The sequence below is a fragment of the Prionailurus viverrinus genome, chromosome B3, assembly GCF_022837055.1.
Source record: "Prionailurus viverrinus isolate Anna chromosome B3, UM_Priviv_1.0, whole genome shotgun sequence".
Classification (NCBI taxonomy): domain Eukaryota; kingdom Metazoa; phylum Chordata; class Mammalia; order Carnivora; family Felidae; genus Prionailurus; species Prionailurus viverrinus.
In genome coordinates this window covers 132,839,341-132,862,989 of record NC_062566.1, presented here as the reverse complement: position 1 = coordinate 132,862,989, position 23,649 = coordinate 132,839,341, and the positions used below count along the sequence as shown (strand labels likewise).

At 41.3% G+C, this 23,649-nt stretch overlaps 1 protein-coding gene across 1 annotated transcript in view; it reads right to left on the bottom strand.

Moving 5' to 3' along the window:
* Nucleotides 1-362: 362 nt before the first annotated feature.
* The window catches only part of PPP4R4 (protein phosphatase 4 regulatory subunit 4), a 104,134-nt gene continuing 80,847 nt past the window's right edge, over nucleotides 363-23,649 (bottom strand). Inside the window, exons 17-25 of the mRNA XM_047863635.1 lie at nucleotides 20,092-20,236; nucleotides 17,841-17,882; nucleotides 17,679-17,753; nucleotides 11,455-11,524; nucleotides 10,937-11,023; nucleotides 10,536-10,629; nucleotides 9,391-9,461; nucleotides 5,360-5,507; nucleotides 363-2,218 (exon numbers count right to left, since the gene is read on the bottom strand). Coding sequence (XP_047719591.1) covers nucleotides 2,194-2,218; nucleotides 5,360-5,507; nucleotides 9,391-9,461; nucleotides 10,536-10,629; nucleotides 10,937-11,023; nucleotides 11,455-11,524; nucleotides 17,679-17,753; nucleotides 17,841-17,882; nucleotides 20,092-20,236 — 757 coding nt within the window. The 3' untranslated portion in view covers nucleotides 363-2,193. The remainder of the gene's footprint in view (nucleotides 2,219-5,359; nucleotides 5,508-9,390; nucleotides 9,462-10,535; nucleotides 10,630-10,936; nucleotides 11,024-11,454; nucleotides 11,525-17,678; nucleotides 17,754-17,840; nucleotides 17,883-20,091; nucleotides 20,237-23,649) is intronic.

Genomic DNA, 23,649 nt, shown 5'->3' with positions numbered 1-23,649 from the left:
CACCAATTTGTTTTTTCACCCGCTTATTTCTTTTTAATTTATTTTTTTTACATATCTGTCCTTGGAAGTATAAGTTTAGCAGATATGTCAGTGGTTTTAGTAATCACGTTCTGTGGGAAAAAAAGTACTTCTTAAAAATTTTTTTTTCAACGTTTATTTATTTTTTGGGACAGAGAGAGACAGAGCATGAACGGGGGAGGGGCAGAGAGAGAGGGAGACACAGAATCAGAAACAGGCTCCAGGCTCTGAGCCATCAGCCCAGAGCCCGACGCGGGGCTCGAACTCACGGACCGTGAGATCGTGACCTGGCTGAAGTCGGACGCCCAACCGACTGCGCCACCCAGGCGCCCCAATACTTCTGAAAGTAATGTTGATTAGCCGTCTTAACTGACCATTTCGTAAGTGGGACCAAGACCGCAGCTGACTTCTGCACACTCCTGACATTTACACGCAGTAGTGAGTTTTCTCTGGCAAAACACTTTACCCTTTTCCCGCATGCATGGTGGAAAATAAATCCCCTAACTCTGCTATTATTATTATGAGTCATTATTGAACAAATCAAGTGAAATTCTCCATTTTATTTAAAGCAACAGAGTCAATGCCGAGTATGAATCCAAGTGCAGGAAGAACGTGATTGGACGTCACACACCGCACACGTGCTCTCCTAGTCACGTAGTCAGGTTCACGTTAGAGATGCTAACAGAGGTCACGGTCGAAACAGTTACATGAGATCCACAAAGAATACTGAATTCACTGAGTCGATACCGTCCCGTCACTCAAACCTGGTTTTTACCCGATTTTTAAGGAGTTCAGCAATTCCATTTACCTGACTGTCCTTCAGTGAAAGATATTAAGAATCACTAAAACTAGCTCCAAAGAGGCCATATGAAAGGAAAAGGGAAAATAAACGTCTTGGAGAAGTCTCACATTGAGTTGCTGCCCCCGGAGTAATTTATACTTGATGTTGGGGTGGTTCTCAGCCATTCCTTCAAAATGAACGGTCTTACTCTACTTAATGGTGGAATACAAAAAAACTGCAGGTAAGTACTTAAAACTTTTCTCACAAACACAGGTATCTCATTAACCTATGTTTTATTTTGAGTCAATTCATTATTCATCATTTCACATTATAAAAAGTAACCACACGCGCGTATGCATTCACAAATTAGATCATCTTTATCATACATCAATGTATTTTAAAAAACAAATGTTTTCTAATATCAATAGAGTTAGATGCGGGTTGCATTTTGAAATAGGGAAGCTGACAATAGCTTCATACAGTAGATCTCAAGAACTGACATTTTAAAATTAAGAATTGTGTATGTTCCACAGGCAAATTTTGATGGGACTATTAGCATCAGGACAAAGGAATGCTGTTGACGTAGCTTAAGCATGATAGCTTAGAATAACAGCTGACTCAAACTCGGTTCATCATTTTAAGTTCAGTAAGGACAAGTACAATCTAAAGTGTAAACAAAGTATTTATAAAATAAATTCTTCTAGGAAATGAAATCATCAATCTATTATTTTTAAGGTAGTTGTACCTAAAGTTTTCAGAAATCTTTGTAGAATTTTCAATGCCAAATGGAAATCTCAGAACGTCCAGGAACAACACCGTCGCCACCACCGTGGGACCGATAAAATCGCGGCCAGCTGCTTGTACCCTTTCCAGTGTGACTTTTCAATCGGGCCTGGAGATTTGTGAGAAAATGCAGTGCCTCTTACTCCCAAGGCCCCTTCAAGTGATCAGCTAAAGCAATTTCAGTCGATTTGGACTTTCATAGAATGTTTGAATGCTAAAACTCTAGAACAATTAAACAGCTGCTTTCCCGCACAGATGAACGCAGACTGGTCTCCTCTCGAGCAGTGCCTAAAGCGGACACCGAAAGTTGGTTTTCGTTGCACTTCACTATGACATTGGAATTCTGTAACCACATTATTACTCAAGAAATACATATTATACCACCTAGGGAATCTAATTTCAAATACGGAAAGTTTATCAACATCAGCTGCCATTATGGGTCTCTTTTCCATTCATCAACCAAAAAAAAAAAAAACCAAAAAAAAACCAAAAGCCCAAAAAAACAAAAACAAAAAAAACAAAAAAACGCCCCAGCCATTGCTTTAGCTTTTGTCCATCAATCACATTATCTCCAGTTGTCTTTCTTTTGCCTTCTTCATCAAGCGGATGATTTAAGGATTGGATTTTCTCGATTTTCTTTGTCAAGACAGAAAGAAGGGAGGGAGGGGAAGAGGCAGAAAGGGAGGGAAAGAGAGAGTGAAGAGAAAAAGAGAAAACATGAAAAACTGTATCCGTTCAATGCTTACAAAGTAAATAAGAAATGTAATTTACTTTAAATAAATCTAATATATGAGGATTCTGTTTAAACGAAAAAGAAATTCCACATTAAAGATTACTTGGAACTGTCTTTAATTACCAAATCCCATGCACATCTAACAAAGCATTCAATCCCATTCATACAGCTCTTCCTGCCTTTTTTTTTTTTTTTTTTTTGGTAGGACAACAGTGGAAATTAACACAGGCCCAAGCATATCAACTATCTGGCTTTAAAGGACATACGATACGATGCATCCCGATACCTCCTTTAAGACACTGGTACTCTGAAATACCAGATGTATCATCTCTAGGACACGGAAAAGCTGGAGAACGTACCGCATGGAATTTTTTGGAGAAGCAAAACTGAGATAATTAATACCTTCTGAGATCACTTCATAAGCTTATTTTAAGGAAAAAGGAGTATTTTCATCCAGACGCAGCAACGGGCACCGAATTATGGATAACACTTCACAGAAACAAGCCCAGCGTAGACACCAATCACCTGTTCCAGTCACGCGGCACTGTGCACTCGTGACAAAATGCAGACCAGAACATTCCACCAAAATACAGTTACGGACTTGATATCCAGCCTCCTGCTAAAAATGCAGCTGAAGGGGCGCCTGGGTGGCTCAGTCGGTTAAGCGGCCGACTTTGGCTCGGGTCATGATCACGTGGTTTGTGGGTTCAAGCCCTGCTCCAGGCTCTGACAGCTCGGACCCTGAAGCCTGCTTTGGATTCTGTGTCTCCCTCTCTCCCCCACTTGTATTCTGTCTCTCAAAAATGAACAGATGTTAAAAAAAATTTTTTTAATAAATAAATAAAAAAGCAGCTATAATACCAACATTCCTCCTTCTTCAAAACATTCAGAAAAGAGGAAACACATGATGGGATTTTTTAGAGTGTGTCTCCATTTATTTTTTAACCATCAATTATATAATTTGATTATATAATTCTACAAATATAATTATATATATATTGAGCAAGAGAAAATTCAGTCTATAAAAAGTAAAAACATGCTCAACAACGAAAGAACAGATAAAGACAGTAATCTGAAATAAAGGAGAGCTGGCATAAATATTAGCTTTTAGCCATCTTTACGTTAAAAAATGTCTATGGCATTTAGAAAAATAAGTTGGGAAGAGAATGAATTACATTCTGATCATTAAGTATGTTCTTCAATAGAAGAATTCTAGGGCAAGCTTTTGAGAGGAAGAGGGACTAGGCTGACAGACAGGAAGGACCAGGGCGCAAGAACGGGAAGAAGATACCTTAAGTGATGAAGCACGAGCCCACCCTCCCATTTCACAGATGGGCACAATGAGGCCCAGAGTGCTGAAATGAACTGTACGCAGTAGTTAGCTGCCACTGGAACCAGGGCACAAGGCTCCAGCTCCATGCTCTCTATAGACCATTACCCTGTCCTGCCTCTATCCTCAGGACTTCTACATGGAATTTCCATAGTATAATCGCTTGAGCAGTAATTGCTGGGGCAAAGAACATTCTCCGTAAATAAAAGTACCCTTTGTATCAGTGCTACTAATCCGTAATATTAGTGGACGCCTGGGCGGCTCAGTCGGTTAAGTGTCTGCCCCTTGGTTTTGGCTCAGGTCATCATCTCACGGTTCGAGTTCGAACCCCGCATCGGGCGGTGCACTGACAGCACGGAGGCTGCTTGGGATTCTGTCTCCCTCTCTCTCTGCCCCTCCCCCACCTGCTCTCTCTTTCTCAAGAATAAACAAAACTAAACTTAAAACAAAAACAAACCCTTTAATATCAGTATTACCTTTTCTATTTGCTATTGCTTTCTTCTATGATACAGTCCTACTCTTTGCTAGAGCTCCATTCAATAAATTTGTTCCTAAGTTTTAAATGAATTTTAAATACATCCATATTTGTATACATACCAGTGGCCAATTAAAATTTAGACTAAATTAAGATATAGTTCAGTTCCTAAATGGGACCAAAGCATGAAGTTTCTGCAAAAAAGATGCATTCGAGCAACTTCGTTAGAGAATATTCATGAATTCAGTGAGATACGCTTAAAAGGAAACCTGAGTCCTGGTTAAGGTCCATTCTACTCAGAAGGTCCAGGTGTCCTATATGAAAGAGTACACCTTAATGATCGTTTGGGCATCTGGGATGAATCCGTTCCACCTTGATGTGATGTCTCACCATGGAGATTTTTTTTTTTTTTTTAACATTTATTTATTTTTGAGACAGAGAGAGATAGAGCATGAACGGGGGAGGGTCAGAGAGAGAGGGAGACACAGAATCCGAAACAAGCCCCAGGCTCTGAGCTGTCAGCACAGAGCCCGACGCGGGGCTCGAACCCACGGACCGTGAGATCATGACCTGACCCGAAGTCGGACGCTCAACCGACTGAGACACCCAGGCGCCTCAACCATGGAGATTTTTATAGTCTACTCTCCTAAATGTTTAAACTGGAAGTACCAAAGGCTTCCACAATTCAAACAGTGGATATAAATAGCGCACAGAAAGGAATCACAAAGGAGAAGAACAGAGGCCCTTTCTAACCACCACACTGAAGGCCAGGTACAGTCTGTAGAAATCTCCAGTTTGCGGGACCCACAGCTCTGGATCACGGGCTGCAGTAGTATTTCTCCAGTGGCATTCGCTGTACCCACCTTTCGAAGCGCCGGGTGATTAAATACTGTGTACATAAGCTGGCTGCTCGAAAGGGATGCGGTTAGCACCCAGTGTCTCCTCAGAGAAAAATCCCCTAAATGCAAACACTTCACGGAAAAATAAATGCGTCTCGGATATTAATGGGACCGTCTGAAGTTTCTTGCTGATTCCCTAAGGCTACGGTGTCTTTGCCATATATGTCATCTTACATAAAGTCTCTGAGCCGACAGAGACACACGTGACAATAACTCCTTTCAATTTATACCATTTCCTCACTGTGGACATTGTCTGTTGTTCGGAAAGCATTTAAGTGGGAAGGGAAGTGCCTGAGAAAAGCCTAGAATGGTACGCTTCGCACAGCACTGGAGTACTTACAAGGTAGCCTTTCGTGGTGGTGTCTCTTTGCTCCCACTGCTCTTTGGATCGACGGAGTTACCTGTCCCACGGGAGGTGCCCGGCAGGGAAGCGTTGGGAGAAAAGGTGGTTGGGGCACTACAGGCATTACGAGTACGGAATGAATCATCTGAAAGGAGTTCAAGTACAGTCAGAATAATACTGAATAAGCAAAGAAAATACTGAATAAGCAAAGAAAGAGGCTAACCTGGGGTTAATGACAGCTGGCTTTTTTTCTTTTAAAATCAATTTTATCAAGATACAGTTTACGGGCAATAAACCACGCAGATCAAGGTCTGACAGACGTACACAGCCATGAAGGCATCGCCACCATCAAGAGGGAACCCTGTTGATCCCTACCTCCCGCACTCTGGTCGCCCCGCCTCACACCGCAGGCAATCGGCCTCCTGTCACTAAAGGTTAGTTTGCATTTTCTAGAATTTTACGTAAACAGAATCATACAGTATTTCTGTCTTCTTTCACTCGGCACAATTCGTTTGAGATTCATCCTGGTTTTTGCGTGTATCAAGACTTCATTCCTTTTTATCGGTGACAGATACGCCATTGTACGGATATACCAAAATTTGCTTATACATTCTCCTGCTGATAGACATTTGGATTTTTTCCAGTTTTGACTATTACAAAGGAAGCTGCTATGAACAAGTGTGTACAAGTCTGTGTATGGATACACGTTTTGATTTCTTGCCAAGTAAAAGACTAGGACTGGAACTGCTGGGTCACACACCAAGTGCATATTTAACTGCATACGAAACCGCCAACTAGTTGCCCAAAGTGGTTGTACCAGTCTGCATTTCCACCAGCAACGAATAAGCGTTCTGGAGAGTTGCTTTACATCCTCACACACACTTGATATTGTGAGTCTTTCTAATTTTAGACATTTTGCTGTCTGTGCAGTGGTTATCTCCTTGTGTTTCTCACCCCTCATTGCTTTTTTTAAAAAAATTCAGAACTTTAAAGTTCTTTTTTTTTTTTCATTTTTTTTTAACACTTTTTATTTATTTTTGAGAGACAGAGACAGAGCACGAGCAGGGGAGGGGCAGAGAGAGAGGGAGACACAGAATCCCAAGCAGGCTCCAGGCTCTGAGCTGTCAGCACAGAGCCCAAAGCAGGGCTTGAACCCACAAACCGTGAGATCATGACCTGAGCCGAAGTCGGACGCCTAACCGACTGAGCCACCCAGGTGCCCCTACAATTCAGAACTTTAAAAACATTTTTTTTTAAATCAGTATTTTCTTGGTTTAATGTATTTGTCTGGGTCCTCGGTCTACAAAATTTTTAAAAAATGAATAAACAGTAACATATCACCTGGCGTCAAGAAATGATTTACAGCATTAGCAATAACACGTTAATTCTTTCGTTACAAGAACCTATAGGCATTTTTAAAAGTGGAGAACACAAAAACAGTATGAAAATAAAACTTATCTATAATACCATAATTCTAGCAACTGAAGCAATAGTCTTTAACCGTCCTAATATAATTTGCTTCAGTCTCTTTTCCCTTAGCAGGCTACGTACGTGCACGCCTATGCGTATAACTTACGCAAATAAGGACCTCCTGTGCTTCCTATTTGATACCATACTTTGTGATTTCGTAAATCTTTAACTATTTTTCTATGTAATCAAGTGGGGTTTTTTTTCTTAAACATTTTAAGGAATGCACAGAATTCTATCCGTAAAACTTTTTTTTTTTTTTTATGTACACTGGACACACAATTAGCTTCAGGGTACAACACGGTGATTCCTCTATGCGCTGTGCTGTATCCCTGCAAGTGTAACTGCCATCTGTCACCGTGCTACACTCCTACAAGGCCGCTGATGATACTTCTGACTCTGTGCCTTGCTCACCCACCCCCCAAAGCCTGCACCTCCCACACCCCTGCCCCCATCTTGCCCATCCCCCCCCCCCCGGGGCAAACATCCCATTTCTAGTGATCTGTCATGAAACAGTGAGATAAAATACATAAAATGTGGTAAAACATGTCACAGTGTGTACCTTGGTATGATGTGATGAAAATGGCACTTTACCTCTGTCACCCTTCCTCCAACCCACAACCTTAGTGTAATTGTAAGAAAAACATCAGATAAATTCTAATAGAGGGGCGTCCTGCAAAATATTTGGCCACTACCTCTCAAAACTGGGAATGTCACCAAAAACAAGGAAAGGCTAAGAAACCGTCACAGCTAAGGAAAGCCTAAGGTGAGCTGACAAGTGAATTTACGTCATGTTGTATGCTGGATGGGATCCTGGGTGGCTCGGTCGGTGGAGTGTCTGACTTCAGCTCAGGTCATGATCTCATGGTTCGCGAGTTTGAACCCCGCATGGGCTCTGTGCTGACAGCTCAGAGCCTGGAGGCTGCTTCAGATTCTGTGTCTCCCTCCCTCTCTGCCCCTCTCCTGTTCATATTCAGTCTCTCTCTCTCTCTCTCTCTTGAAAAATAAGTAAACATTAAAAAAAATTTAAATATGCTCATCTGAAGTCATCTCCAAGAGGCTAGATGGGATCCATGCCAAGTTTGAAGAACCACTTCTATATATATATACATACATGTATATATATGTATGTATATATATATATAACATATATATTATATGTATATAATATATATATAACAAAAGTTCACAAACCCTTAATGTTCCCTTAGTATCTCCTAAAGAAATCGCTGACTTGCAAAGATAAAAGTAATGAATAGTTTTATTATTTATGGCCCTCACTTCAAGAAGCATTGCTAATTTTAGTTCAACACGTTTCTGTTATCAAATTCTTTCAGGTTTCTTATGTTACTCATAGTCTACTATATATACGGTATATGAGTATCAGTGCTTTAATATTGGGACTATTTTCTCTTCTGGCAAATGAAAACATACTGTTTACAGCCAGTGGGTGTACATTCTTCATGAGAATAAAAAACACATAGTAAGAGGAAGACAGAATACTCAAAACACAACCTGAAAAGGACATGTGACCCAACTTTTAAAAGTTTCTGACCTCTTGAGTCGATTTGCTATTCCTCACACTAAAAAATTACCATAGCTCAATAACTTTCAGCCAGTATTTCTAAGGCAAAAAGTTACAACTATACAGTCATTAGCAATTTTTTGCAATATATTTTCCCTTATCCATGGTATCATTGTGTTCTATTATATAAGACAGAGGTAAGCAAACTACAAGTCTGTAAGCCAAATCTTGCCCGCTGCCTGTTTTTGTAAATAAAACTTTATTGGAACACAACCATACCTATCCATCATGTACTGTTTATGGCTGCTTCTACTCAACAGTAGAGTTGAGTAATTGTGACAGAAACCAATTTGGCCAAGAAAGCCTAGAATATTTACTATCTGGCCCTTTACAGAAAAAGTTTGCTGACCCCTGGTATAAATATTCAAATATGTAATATTGTAAATGTTTGGCTACATATGATCCACCATGAAGCCCTACTCTTTTTAGCTTCTTTAAAAATCACTGCAAAACTTTGAATCTGTGCCTCAGGAGGGCCTCAGACTACGGAAGAACCTACTTGATTATTGCCCTTTCTTTCTTTCAAAAGTATTGAACTCTGGGGTGCCTGGGTGGTTCAGTCAGTTAAGCATCTGACTTTGGCTCAGGCCATGATCTCTCCATCTATGGGTTTGAGCCCAGCGTGGGGCTCTGTGCTGACAGCATGGAGCCTGGAGCCTGGTTTGGATTCTGTGTCTCCCTCTCTCTCTGCCCCTCCCCTGTTCATGCTCTGCCTCTGTCTCAAAAATAAACAAACATTTAAAAAAAATTAAAAAAAAATAATAAAGTATTGAACTCTGAGTCTTGACGGTGAAAACAAAATGGCATAGTCAAGAATTTTCTCGGTTGCTAGGGAAAAGTTTAACCATTTAGGCCTTTGATAAAGATCCAAGTTTAGGGGGAACACTGTCTCCAGAAATAAAGAGGTCATGTAAAGAAAACAGTAATTCATTAAATTTAGCAATTATTTTTTTAAAGAGCTCCGATTTCTACTTACCAGTTAGTGAAACCACAGAAGTCTTTCCTAACCCTGAGACGGAAGGTGTATATCCTACTGTAGAACTTTTGCTAGAAAAGAACGTGAATTGGTTTAAAATACAAGAACATGGCTTCTGTCACCCTAGTCATTAGGCACTTGGTCCTTTTAAATCTCTTTAACGCTTTCCTCTACCTCTGGTGGAAGCACAGTTGCTACTTTTACTTCTCAATTTATTGCTTACCATGCCTCACAACAACTATTCTTTCTTTACCTTAAAAGCATCTCCTGAAACTTGCTACAGCAGAATCGGTTTTTCTGTTGATGCTCAACTACGACAGATAATACGGATACAATTTTCCTGGAAATAATTTCTCTTCAGTTGTAATCTCTTTGCCCATCTCAAGATCATTCTATTGATTAGGAAGTCCAGATAGGTCTATTGAGAACGTCCAAAAACGTAGCTGAAAAGCTAGAGTAAGCTATCTTTCACAAAAGAAAGACATATCTTTCCCATGCCATGTTATCTTTCTTGACAGATGCTTTTAAAGACATTTACGTTGACTTAAAGTTACTTTCATTGACGGATACGCAGCTCTTACATACTGTACGTGTACAACATTTATAAAAAGTCAGGGTCGCGGAATTTATGCTGACTCTCTCCTCGTCTTAACTGTTGATCATTCAGTGCGTGGGGCCAAAGGGGAAACCAGACACTCATCTATCGTCAGAAGAATTGTTGTGATCACTTTGCCACAAAAACACACTAGTGCTTCTTTACAGAAGGAAACAGTACCAACAGCAAATGGACGTCCACCTCTACTTAGCGAATGGGACACGTCCGCAGCCACTTAGAAGCTGAGTGGTGCACATGACAGACAGAGCACCGCCTCCCTCATAAAACAGCGTATGGATTCCATGGCAGAAAGGCACCATGGCAGAAAGTCCTCCTAGAATGCCAGAATACCCATTGTTACACAAACTGGCAGGCTACAATTTTTTTTATATAAAATCTTTACAGAAGCACCCTTACAATCTATTGACCTATTAAAAAAAAAACACAAAAGTAACCCTCATTTTATATAGTGTAAATATTTCACGTAAGTAAAGATAGGTAACTAGCAAAATCAAATTGGGTTAGAACACGAATAGCTGACATGCCATACCTAGCACACTTGTCTAAGTTGCCGTATTTCGCATGAAAAGCTTGATTATTAAAAGACTGGCTTCGGATCAGTTTGGATTTCTTGATTTCTTTGCCTGGAGTAAAAAGCAGAAGGAAAACGCAGCTGTTCAGTCCATCCTTGGCTGCCCTACGCCCATCCCCTGGCCAACTCCCCCCGCCCCCGCCCCCTTTCGTGAGGCACGGATTTGTCCAGCTTCCTTTCCTCGGTTGAGCTAACTGGAGTATCTCTTACCCCTACTGCTCAGCAAGAACTCCCAAAACACTGAATGATAGAAGGTAAAAGGTGTTTTAGAAGAATACATCTCCTCTAGTGGCATGGCTTTCCCTAGAACTGATTTTATAAAAGGGGAAAAGGAGACACAAAAAGAGGCTGTTTCCTACTTGTCGACGGGGTGCTGGTTCCGGAGGGTCCGGGAACAGAGATGGGGATGCTCTTGGGCAGAGTCGTCGGTGTCTTGGTGTCTCTACCTAAAACAAACTCTGTTTTCAATGCTGCAATTTCCTCTGAGCTCTTAATCTCCATAAGCACGCAAGACAACACAGAGAGTAGGTGTCCTACTAGCTAAGAAGCGCTCTTTCCCAAATACGCTGCATTTATATATCTACATATTTCAATCTCAGCTGTCCAGTGACCGATTGCACAACGGCACTGCTGTTGTCAGACTTTAAGTTTCCCTGTGAAGGATCTGAACCTTCACACGGACTCCCAGCATTTATTCATGTATTCCTAAACCGGTGCCACATGAAACAGCCAATGTTTGAAAACTACCTTTTAAAAAATGAGAGAAAGTGGACCAGTTTTCTGTCTCAAACTCTGAAAATCGGCGTGGTCTGTCAGCACGCCAGGACGCGACACCAAGCGTGTAACTTAGCGGTTGAGACATGGGAAAACTACTTACGTTTCTTTTCAAAGCTTTTCTCACTCATGGGCCTCCCATCGCTCTGCTGCTTCTCTTTCTCTAACTGTTCCTGTTATCAAAACAGTGTGTTAGCAGGAAATGGTAAGCATAAGTAGATTGATAAAACTCTTCTTTTTTTTTAAGGTTAATTTATTTTGAGACAGAGACACAGGAGGGACAGAAAGAGAGGGAGAGAGAGAAGCCCAGGCAGGCTCCACGTTTAGCACAGAGCCCGATGTGGGGCTCGATCCCACAAACCGTGAGATCATGACCTGGGCAGAAATCAAGAGCCGGGCGCTTAACCAACTGAGTCACCCAGGTGCCCCAAACACTGTTCTGAGAAATTACCCCAAGCATTACAGATACAAATACAGTTCACAAAAGTGCCTCAGCAAAGAATTCTCTTTCCAAACTACTGTCTGAAGAAGTCAAGGTTCTTTCAGATTTGAGTTCTTTTAACAGGTACAGAATTGTGCCCTGGGAGGTCTGTGAAGCTAAAACAATGAGTTGAGTATCATTGTTATAATGGGCCTTTCTCTTCTAGAAGGTATGTACCAATTCGCATTGGCAAAATGTTGCTTATTAATGGTCATCTCCATTTCTGATGGGTAAGTGGCAAAGTAATACTTTTCTTTAAAAGATTGAGACAAAAAGAAATGGTGTGTTGGGATATTTTTTAATGGTTTACTGAAGTATAACATATGTAAAGAAAGTGAAGAGCTCAGTGAATTTTCCCAAAATGAACACATATAACCACCTTCCAGAGCCAGAAACAAAATGTTACCAAAACTCAGTTTCTCCCCAAAACAGAACAAGGAGGCAGGAAAATCAATAAACATGCCAAGTTCTGAGCAAACTTAGCATAACTGACATGTAGAAAACACTACACCCAGGGGGCCTGGCTGGCTCAGTCGGAGGATCTTGATCTCGGGCTCATGAGTTCAAGCCCCACACTGAGGGTGGAACCTCCTTCAAAGTCAAACAAAAACCAAAAGCCAAAAGACAACACTACGCTCGGCAACTGGAGAACACGCATTCTTTTCGATTGCACATGTAATGAAAAGCAGGGAGAAACCAGACAACAGATTAAAAAATTTCTTAGAACCGGTCTCCATAAAAAAGAACCAAATGGAAACTCTCGCAGTGCCAATGAGACGCATAAAACTGAAAAACAAACGTCATTAAGTGGGTTGCAAGTAGTGTTGGCTACTTTCCCCACCTTTCCCTCGATTATCTTGGTCACATTAGTCACAGCTGGCTTCGAGTCCGCTAACTCCAATGCCAGGATCACCTGTGGCTCTTCTATTGCCCGATTTTTGTCTTGGGTTCAGCTCACTGAGTTCTAAAACTCAGCATTTAGAGCCTGCTTATGCTCTGAGTTTCTACTGCTGGCCATCCTGAACTGTAATCTTTGTCTCCGAAGGCTGCTGAAGTCATGCACTTGCTTTTTCAGATCTCCACTGAAGTGTTTAATCTCACAGAACAATTCTCCACAGGGAGCAAATATAAGGAAGAAGTCAATGGGAATCTGAGAACTGAAAAATGCAGCACTGGGAATAAAAACACTGGATGGGCTCAGCAGCTCAAAGAGGACAGGAAAAGAGTCAGTGGCCTTGAAGACGCATCAACGGAAGTTATTCGCCCTGAATAACAAAGTGTAAGGAAAGAAAAAAAAAAAAAAAAGGAACAAAACCTCACGGACCAGTGGGGCAAGATCAAAAGATCTAACATCTGGGACCGAAGACCCAGAAGTAGAAGAGCGAACACATACTTAAATAATGGCTCAAACCTTTGCAAATTTGGGAAATGATACACGTTTACAGATTCGGAAAGCTCAGCAAATCCAAAACAGATAAATGTGAAGTAAATTATGCCTAAACACATCAAAAGCAAACTGCTGAAAACAAAGCATAAGAGGAAAGACATCTTCAAAGTAACCAGAGGAAAGCAACATTACACACAGAACGATAATCCAAAAGAGAGCTAATATTTTATCAGATGCTATGGAGACCAGAACGCATCTTTAAAGCACAGTAAGAGAAAGGTTGTCAACCCCGAATGCCATATCCAGTGAAAATGGCCTTCAGGGGCAAAGGCAAAAAACAATATGTTTCAGGTAAGGGAAAGCTAAGAAAATATGCCACAAAATACCTGCCCCCCCCCCCCCCCCCCCCCCTGGAACAACCAAAGCCAGTTCTTCAGGCCAAAGGGAAAAAAATAGCAGAGGGAAGTTCAGACACTTAGCAATGAATGAAGAGTACTAGAACTGGTAAAAAAAATAAGAAAGTAAACACAGGAGTTTACGCTCTTAAATTCTTCAAAGATACAGATCACAACTTAAAGCAAAGATTATTACACTGACTCGTGGGGCTTTCAATACAAATATAATTCACGTAACAACTGTAACATAAAGGGCAGAGCGCTCTGTATCATCGTTGAATGAATTAGTACGCTATTAACACTTAGTAGACCTTAAAGGGTTAAGTGTATCGTAACCTCTCGATGAAACCACCAAAAAACAATTCAAAAAAAAAAAAAAAGAAAGAAAGAAAGAAAAGAGAGAGACAGAGAGAGAGAGAAAGGGGAAGGAGAGACAGAACACCAACCACTAAGGTAAGAATGAAACAGAAGTTATCACCATGGGTCGTATATATATATTAAAAGAATAATATAAGAGTATAAACAACTTTAGGGGAACAAATTGGACAGCTCAGCTGACAGCATTCTGGGTATGGGAAGCAAATTATCAAGTTTACAAAAGAAGAAATAAAAAACCTGAACGGCGTTGTATCTATTAGTAGTTGAATCAATCACCAAAATTCTTTTCAAAATTAAAACTCTGGGCCTTGATAATTTCACTAGTGAATTCTATCAAACACTCAAGGAAAAATTAAAACCAATTTTATACCAACCCCATCAGAAAACAGCGGAATTAAGAGGAAATGGTAATACTACACATTTCATTTTATAAGGCCCACACCTGTAATATGAAACTTAAAAGTCCCAAAAATGACAAAAAAGGAAATCATAGACCAATTTCACTGTGAATAGAGATGCAAAAGTCCCTTTAAAAACTAGCCAAGAACCCAACAATAGAGAAAAGGATAATATATCATCATCAAGTAGAGTTTATCCCCAAAATACAAGATTGATTCAGCATTTAAAAACCCAAGGTAATTTGGGGTGCCTGGTTGGACCAGTTGGCTGAGCATCCGACTTCAGCTCAGGTCACGATCTCTTGGTTCATGAGTTCGAGCCCCGCGTCAGGCTCGCCGCATGTCAGCGCAGAGCCTGCTTTGGATCCTCTGTCCCCCTCTCCCGCTGCCCCTCCCCCACTCGTGCTTTTTCACTTAAAAATAAACATTTAAAAAAAATAACAATAACTAAAAATAAAAAAAATACAGTGGCTTAACAGGACGAAGAGTAAGCAAACATCATTTCTATATATGAAGAAAGAACATCTGACAAAATTCAATAATTCATAAGAACCCTCAGCGGACTAGATATAGGAGGCAACTTCCGTAATTTGATAAAGGGCACCCACATAAAACCTCTTGGTAACATCATGCCGAATGGTTAAAGATCGAGCTATTTCCCCCTAAAATCTGTAAAGTGACAAGGGTGACTGCTCCTGTCACTTTTATTCAATTGGAAGTGTTTCGTTATACTGCAGGTCCTAGACTTTGCAACCAGACGCAAGAAATAAAAGGCATAAACACTGAATAGAAAGAAGTAATCTTGTTGTACCTAAAGAGGATATAATGGCTCATGTAGAAAACCCTATTAAATCGAAAAACAACTCTAGAACAAATACAAGGTGAATATATAAAAATCAACAGTAATTGACAGCAGTGAAATTCTAGGAAGTAAGATGAAAAATTATAATTCCATTTATAATAATGCCCAAAACCATAATATGCCCAGAAATAAATTGAACATAAGACCTCCTTTAACTCTACACTTAACACTACCAAAATTACATGGAAAAGAGTAAAGATTAAATAAATGGAGTGGTAGACAATGTTCAGAGATCAGAAAATTCATCGTTAGGATAACTAACACAATTCTAACAAAAATTCCAGCGGGCTTTTTATGTAAATGGATAAACTGATTCTAAACTTTATATCAAAATGCAAAGGGCCTAGATTGGTCAAAGCAATTAAAAAAGAACAAAGTTGAAAAACTTAACCTACCTTATTTCGAAAATTACTATAATGTCACAGTGATAAAGACAGTTTGGAATTGCCAAAAAGATAAATGTGTAAATCAGTGGAACAGAATAGGGAGTCAAGAAATAAACACATACGTATATGGACATTTTTTTTTAAGATGCTAAGGCAATTCAATAAGGAAGTTTTCGACAAATAGTGCTACAATAATTGAATACTCAGATGGGAAAAATCATATAAAACTAATTGAAGTGGACCACAGACCTAACTGTAAAAGCTACAACTAAAACTTCCAGAAGAAAACACAGGAAAAAGTCTTTGTGATTTTGGGGTAGACAATGGATTCTTGGAACAAACAGGCATAAACAGTAAGAGAAAAAAATGGTAAGTGGAACCTCATCAAAATTTAAAACTGCTCTTCAAAATAAAATAATCTTTCACCATTAAATAAGTGAAAGATAAGCCACAGACTCAAAGAAAACATTCATAAAATGCATATCTGACAAAGGAGTAGTACTGAGCATATAAAGAACTCTTGCATCTCAATAAGAGGACGACAACCACCCATTTAAATATCTGAAAACAGGGGCGCCTGAGCGGCTCAGTCGGTTGGGCATCCGACTTTTGGTTTCAGCTCAAGTCATGATCTCTCAGTTGTGGGATCAAGCCCCGCATCCAGCTCTGCACTGTCAGCGCAGTGGATTCTCCCTTGGAATTCTCCCTCCCTCTCTCTCTGCCCCTTCCCTGTTTGCATGGGCATGTGCTCTCGCAAAATGAATACGTAAACGGAAAAAATCTGAAAACAGACTTCATCAAATAAGAGATAAGGATGGGCAATAAACAGAGAGATGTTCAACATCCCTCGACATCAGGGATATACAATTTGAAATCACAATGAGACACGATTATATACCCGGCCTATCGAGAGCTGAGAGGATATGGGGTAATTGAAGCTCTCCACCACAGCCGATGGGGACGTAAAATGGTACAGCAACCTTGTAAAACTGTGTTTTGTTTTGTTTTGTTTTGTTTTGTTTTGTTTTGTTTTAAATTAAGCAAGCCCTACCATCCAATCCAGCCATTCCATTCTTAGGTATTTCTGCAAAAGAAGACTTCTTCATAGGCCCACCCAGAGACGTCTTCATAAATGGTCACAGCAGCTTTATTTCTAATATCCCCAAACTAGAAGTAACCCAAGTACTCATAAGAGGTGGATAAACACGGGGCGCCTGGGTATGTCAGTCAGGTCAGCATCCAATCCTTAATTTCAGCTCAGGTCATAATCTTATGGTTCATGAGATCAAGACCTGTGTTGGGTTCTGCACTGACAACATGGAGCCTGTTTGGGATTCTCTCTCTCTCTCTCTCTCTCTCTCTCTCTCTCTCCCTCTCTCTCTCCCTCTCTCTCTCTCTCTCTCTCTCTCTCTCTCTCTCTCTGCCCCTCCCCTGCTCACACGCTCGCTCCCTCTCTCTCTCTCTCTCAAAAGAAAGAAACATTTCTTTTTAAAAGGGGTTTCTAATTTAAAATAAAAAGAGGTGGATAAACAAACTGTGGTAGGTCTGGAATGTGGACTACTACTCAGAGAAAAACAGGAATGAACGACTGAGAACATACAGCAGCGCGGATAAATGTCAAAACAATTATGCTGGTAAAAAGAGGCAGGAACAGAAAACATTATATGTAAACAAACTTCTATAAATTCTAGCTGCTAGCTATTTATAGATGGAAACTAGATGAATGGTTTTGGGGGAGCTGAGTAGAACGTATGGATTTCCAAGGGGCCCGGGGAAGCGCCTGAGGGAATGGAAATGGCTGGCATTTTGATCGTGGTGATGTTTTCATCAAACTGTACCCTTTCAATATATCCAGTTAATTGTATGCCAATCATACTTCAATAAGGTAGTTGATTTTTAAAGGTTCTCAGATGTAGTTTTCGTTCTAGTTCACAACAGAGATTTCAAAAACTCAGGAAATTATTTATTGGGTTGCATAACAAAGCACGGCTAACACTGGTCAGAAAGAAGTGTGTGTGTGCCCACGTGCAAACAACGTACCATTTCCATAAGTAGTAGTTCTTCTCTTTCTTTCTCTTGATCCAACAAATCTTTTTCATAAAACTTTTTCTGAAACTAAGTTTAAAATGAAGTTACGAAACACTACGATGAGTTCCTGCCAATTTTTATATTCTTTGAGCATAAGGTAAAGCCTGGGCTTACCGCATCCATAGACATTTCCATCCTGTCCAGCTCTAACACGGTCTAAAAGCAAAGTTGTGAAAAATTATTCGACAGTAATTAAATTAAGCCAAACAATCGTCTCTCCAAAAGACTCCTTTTCCAGAGGGACGTTCAAAGAGGAGACTTCTCCATTCTATGGGAAGGCTACATTAGAAAACCTCTCAGATTCTTCCCAATTTTACATGGTACTTTCCGCCAACCTCCTAATGCCAGGCTCCATTTACGCTGCTTGTAAAAGACTTTAACCTTAAAGAGAGCAAGTCTAGAGGGACACGTGGGACACTAAACACACACAAATTAGCGAACTTCTAATAACCCCAGGGCCACTCTTCTCTGAATCTTCAGAAATACAAGATAATTTTTGAATTTTTTAAAAGAACTTCCAGCTAAATATATATGAAGCAAACTCTCGTTTGGGTTAAAATCCTTAGTTCCTTTCCGTAGAAATGTTTGATCATTATGACATTCTAACCATTAAGGAAGACTTCGCCCTGAAAGTACTTCTCAATTTAGCATTTCTCTTTCAGAACACATTAGTCTGAAACAAATCATTTTAATCAAACAGCGGTCCAGCTGACCCAGCATTCTGACTCTGACAGAGGACTGTACTTCTCACTATGATGGTCCAGATAAAAGTCTATTTATACAGACTCATGCCCAAAGCCAGTGTTGCACACAGAATATTTATTTGAAGATTTTTACGCTGAAATTCAGGAAGATATTGTAATTTATGCCATGAAATTATCCCTTTTAAATAAAATTGCTTCCCACCTTAAAAACTGACTAGCATAAGCCATGCCATTTTTATCCCGAAGCTTTGTAGAAGAAGCTTCCTCGGTGGTTCCCTTTCCAAGCCCTCAGTTTGATAAGCATTATACTATAGAATTTTCATGGGATTGACTGACTTCCTCATGTAACACACACTTACAGTAAGCTCTAGTCTTGTAGATTAGTAATCCATTAATTCAATCATTTTTGTGCCTATTTACGGGGTTAGTTTATCTTTTGAGTTAATAAATTCTGCCAAGAAAGTCACTCATGCTCTCATGTTTATTATTGTGAAAGTGAATTCTGTTGCCTAAACTTCTGTAGTTAAATGGTAAGGACAGAAATATCTGATAGAAACAAATATCTGATAGAAACATATACGTATGTACGTGCACGTATGTATGTATACGTATATACATACACGCGTATACGTATACTATGTATAATATGCTTTTAGATTTAGGCGCGTGTCCAGACCCTGGGTATTTCTGGTTAGTTTAGCTGGTAAAAGAGGAATTCACACTTCAGTAAAACAAGAGTATACTAATTAATACTAAATTATCAAATCACTGTATTAAAAAGTTCCTCATGTGACATCTGGCAATGATCTCTAAGAAAAAAAACGGAAAAAAAAAATAAAGGATTCTTTTTTTCCCCCTCACCATCAATGCTAAGTTAAAAGGCATTAATAAATTAATTCCTCTCAGTATAAAGAAATGCTCAGAAACTATGTATCCTGGAGTTCACACTCCGACTGAGAGTAACCACTTAAATTTGACTTAATCTTACAAAAATATGAGTTACACGTTCAGCAAAAAGTTTTGAAAGACTGCCAAGTATTTTCAGGCATGACTTCACTAACCCCAAATTTTTGCTGTTTGCATTTTGTAACATCAGCAAACAATCCATGTGAGCCCATGCTAAAAACAAAAGAAACAAACAAACAAACCCATTAGACATGATGTCACATTCCTGAAAAAAGAATGCACTCGGGGTAAGAGATCCATATTCCAGCCCCGGCTCAGCCACTTGCTAATATGATCCCAAGCAGACATTTACTATCTGTAGGCCTAGAGTTTCTGCAAAATCAAACAGATCTTGAAGGCCCTTCCAGGGCTAAATTTCTGTGAAGTGTGACTTTCCCAGTTGGATCATAATCACTTATAAATCGAGTCTGGTGGATGAAGTATTCATTATTAGTTGAACAGTATTTATTAAGCACCTCAAATGCGCCAAGCGCTCTCATGGTGCTTATATTACTAGTAATACAAGCTGAATGTCTAACTGCCCCACGAAAGGAACTTTACCAGCTGTAGCAACACATCGGCCAAGTCCGTTACCAACACTACTCTGGCAACGCTATGTTACCATGTTGCTGTCGTGTCAAGCTAAAACACGGAAGCTGTGATGGACACTGTCTTCACGCAAGAAACGCCCCTGGTGCGGCAAGAGCGATACTTACTCTCTTTACAATAGCCAGAACATCTTTATCTTTTTCTTGACAGAGGAGTTTCCTCACACACATTTCTAACTGCTGAAGCAGATGCTTATCTGCAGGGATCTTCAGAGTAGATTTCACTTTGGGCAACAAGTAGCAAAGTTTCATTCTGTAATAAATTAAACAGTACTTACTTTTGAAGGGGTTCAATAACTAAGAATAGCAGTAACGCGCGAAATGGAAAGAAAATTCAAACGTCGGAGAGCCTGGGAATTTAGCCTGTAGCAAACGCTTACGGGGTGGCTGTTAGGAGTCAAGCATTCGTTATTCCGGGTGCGGAGACACACAGTGAAAAAGACCAACCAAATTCTTTGCTCTCCTGGAGCTCACCCTGCAGTATGGGATAGGGAAGAAAGAATAAGGAAACAAAGTATCTGTCAGAGAGAGGTAAGGGCCGTGGACAAAACTAAAGCAGGAAAAGAAAAGGGAGAATCAGAGGAGGGGCGTTAGTTTTAAAAGACGAGGTCATAGAGAGTTTCAGCGAAGGTTTCGCTGAAGAAGACAATATTTAATCAAAGACTTATTAAAGAAAATTAGGGAGTAAGTAACGTGAACATCCAGAGAAGAGCATGATGGACAGGAGCCCGCCGTATGCGCAAATGACCTATAGGGGGAGCCTGACTTGGGTGTTACCCCAAATTGGCAAATTGACCCAAACTGGCAAAGAGGCTATAGTGGGTAGAGCTGAGCAAAGGTGAGATCATCAGGAGACCTCAAAGCGGCAACAGGAGGCCAGCTCGTGCAGGGCCTTGGAGGCCACTGCTCGAAGACTAGCTTTCACTTTGAACACCGTAAGAAGCCGTGGAGAGTTTTACACAGAGGAGGGAAGTGATCGGGCTTAACATGACGGAAGGATCACCTGACTACTGGTTTGAGAGCAGACCGTAGAGGGTCGAGGACAGAAGGGAAACAACAGAGGAGGCTCTAGCAGTCATCCAGGCAGGAGACGGCGGCCGCCTGAACCAGAGTGGCAGCGGTCAGGCAGCGAGAAGTGTTTGGATTCAACGTATTCTGCAAGCAGCAGTGTGTGCTGAGGAACTGTGGTGGGGTGGCAGGAAGGAGGCAAGGTTTTGATCCAAGCAGGTGCCAAGAGGAGATGGTTATGTGCACGGATGGAGAAGACCTCAGAAGAAGCAAGGGCAGGCGTGGGTGCGGGACACGGCGGGGATTTACTTTCGGGCAGACCGAGTCTGAGGCGCTTGGTGGACAAGCCACGGAAATGCTAAGTGGGCAGCTAGCTCAACGCGTCTCCTGTACAGGAAGGACACCCGTGCTGGAGACATACAGTCAGGAATCTTCAGCACACAGATGACATGCAAGCCAGGAGACTGGAGAGCTCGCCGAGGCCATTGAGTGCAGTCTGAGAAGAAAAGGCAAAAGGACAGAGCCCAGGCGCCATCCCAGTCTACACCGCGCGGATAAGGCAGCAACACACCGGCGGAAGAACGCCAGAGAGGCGAGAGGCAATCCGGGGCAGCACAGAAAACCTTGCCGGGAAGAGGCAGTGCAGAAAGTGTTCTGCTTTGCTAAGCTACTAGTCTAGTGCTCTGCCGGGGCTGCTTTCACAGAGCGATGCCAGGCAGTTGCCTACGTTTGGGCTGCTGTATTCATTCATTCCTCTGAGTGCTCTCCAGATACTATCGTTTTTACTTCTACGCCAAGCCCGAGACAACCAAGTCCCATTCCTAGAGTTTCTAGGCCGACCTGTCCGCTGAGCCCGCAGTTGAGGATTCTCCACATACAAAAAGTTTGCTTTCTATTCAGGCGAAAAGGCGAAGGAGGCTCTTCCTCTAGAATATTCAGCTCCATTCATAGCAATAATGGTCTCGAACTCATTTGAGCTCACCATGGATCCTGGTGATGCTTTCTCTCAGTTAAGGGGCCCCAGTCACCCCAAAGAGAATCATTTGCATTTCTGGCAAAGGGGAAGGCTCCGTTGAATACCAACGGTCTTTCCAGCCTCCACATTGTCTAGGCTCCGTGAATGCAAGTTTTAAACACTGACGTAAGGAAAAACAAAGACAATCAACAGTCTATGCACACTTCATTCTTCATAACTCAAGGCAAGTCTCGAAAACATACATTCAACAAAAGCTACAGAAGTAGTGATTTAACTCTGAGAGTCCTGGGTCCGTGAGATTATAAAGATTTTATTAGGTATCACATGCCCTTCCTGGTAAGCTAAATTCTTCATGTACATTATCTCAGGTATTTATCCCTTGGAACCCCCTATGAATTAGGTGCTAAGGAAATCCATGTGCAGAGAGATTATGTAACTTGCCCAAAGACACACAGGTAGTATAGAGCTGGAAATCAGCTCAGGCAGTGTGGCTCCAGAAACCCCTGCCCTAAGTGCACGATCCCACCACTCTTGCCTGTGATGGCTTTCGTTCTATCTACACATCTCTGCAGAGCTGGGCAAATGCTTTCATCTCCAAAAGCCAATTAGTATATGTATTAGTATTGCTGGACCCGTTTGTTTGACTGGCGGTTACCCAGGCAGAAGAGTGGAAACCAAAACAAATTGCTATGCAATGATCTCTTACCCCCAAAATAACCAAAATTCACAGAGCAATGTTCAATTAATCTTCATTTGGTTTTTGAATTGACAGGTTGCTTTCTCTTAGGGTCAACTCTATCAGTTGTCTGTAAAGAGAGACTTTACAGAGACGCTTTCAGTCTCACTGACCTGGGTTAGAGATGATTTCATTTCCTTTCAGGTTTGTGTTTTTGTTTTAAAGTTTTTTTACTTATTTGAGAAAGAGAGCGAGAGAGAGAGCAGGAGAGGGGCAGAGACAGGGAGAGACAGAATCCGAAGCAGGCTCCTCGTGAGCACAGAGCACGACGCAAGGCTCAAACTCGTGAACCGTGACATCACGACCTGAGCCAAGATCAAGAGTCAGGGGGCGCCTGGGTGGCTCAGTCAGTTAAATGTCCAACTTCGGCTCAGGTCATGATCTCGCGGTTTGTGAGTTTGAGCCCCATGTCGGGCTCTGTGCTGACAGCGTGGAGTCTGGAGCCTGCTTAGAATTCTGTGTCTCCCGGGGCGCCTGGGTGGCGCAGTCGGTTAAGCGTCCGACTTCAGCCAGGTCACGATCTCGCGGTCCGTGAGTTCGAGCCCCGCGTCAGGCTCTGGGCTAATGGCTCAGAGCCTGGAGCCTGTTTCCGATTCTGTGTCTCCCTCTCTCTCTGCCCCTCCCCCGTTCATGCTCTGTCTCTCTCTGTCCCAAAAATAAATAAACGCTGGAAAAAAAAAAAAAATTAAAAAAAAAAAAAAAAAGAATTCTGTGTCTCCCTGGGGAGCCTGGGTGGCTCAGTCGGTTAAGCATCCGACTTCGGCTCAGGTCATGATCTCGCAGTCCATGAGTTCGAGCCCTGCGTCGGGCTCTGTGCTGACAGCTCAGAGCCTGGAACCTGCTTCACATTCTGGGTCTCCCTCTTTCTCTCTGACCCTCCCCCACTCACACTCTGTCTCTCTCTCTCCCAAGAATAAAAACATTAAATAAAAAGAATAAAAACATT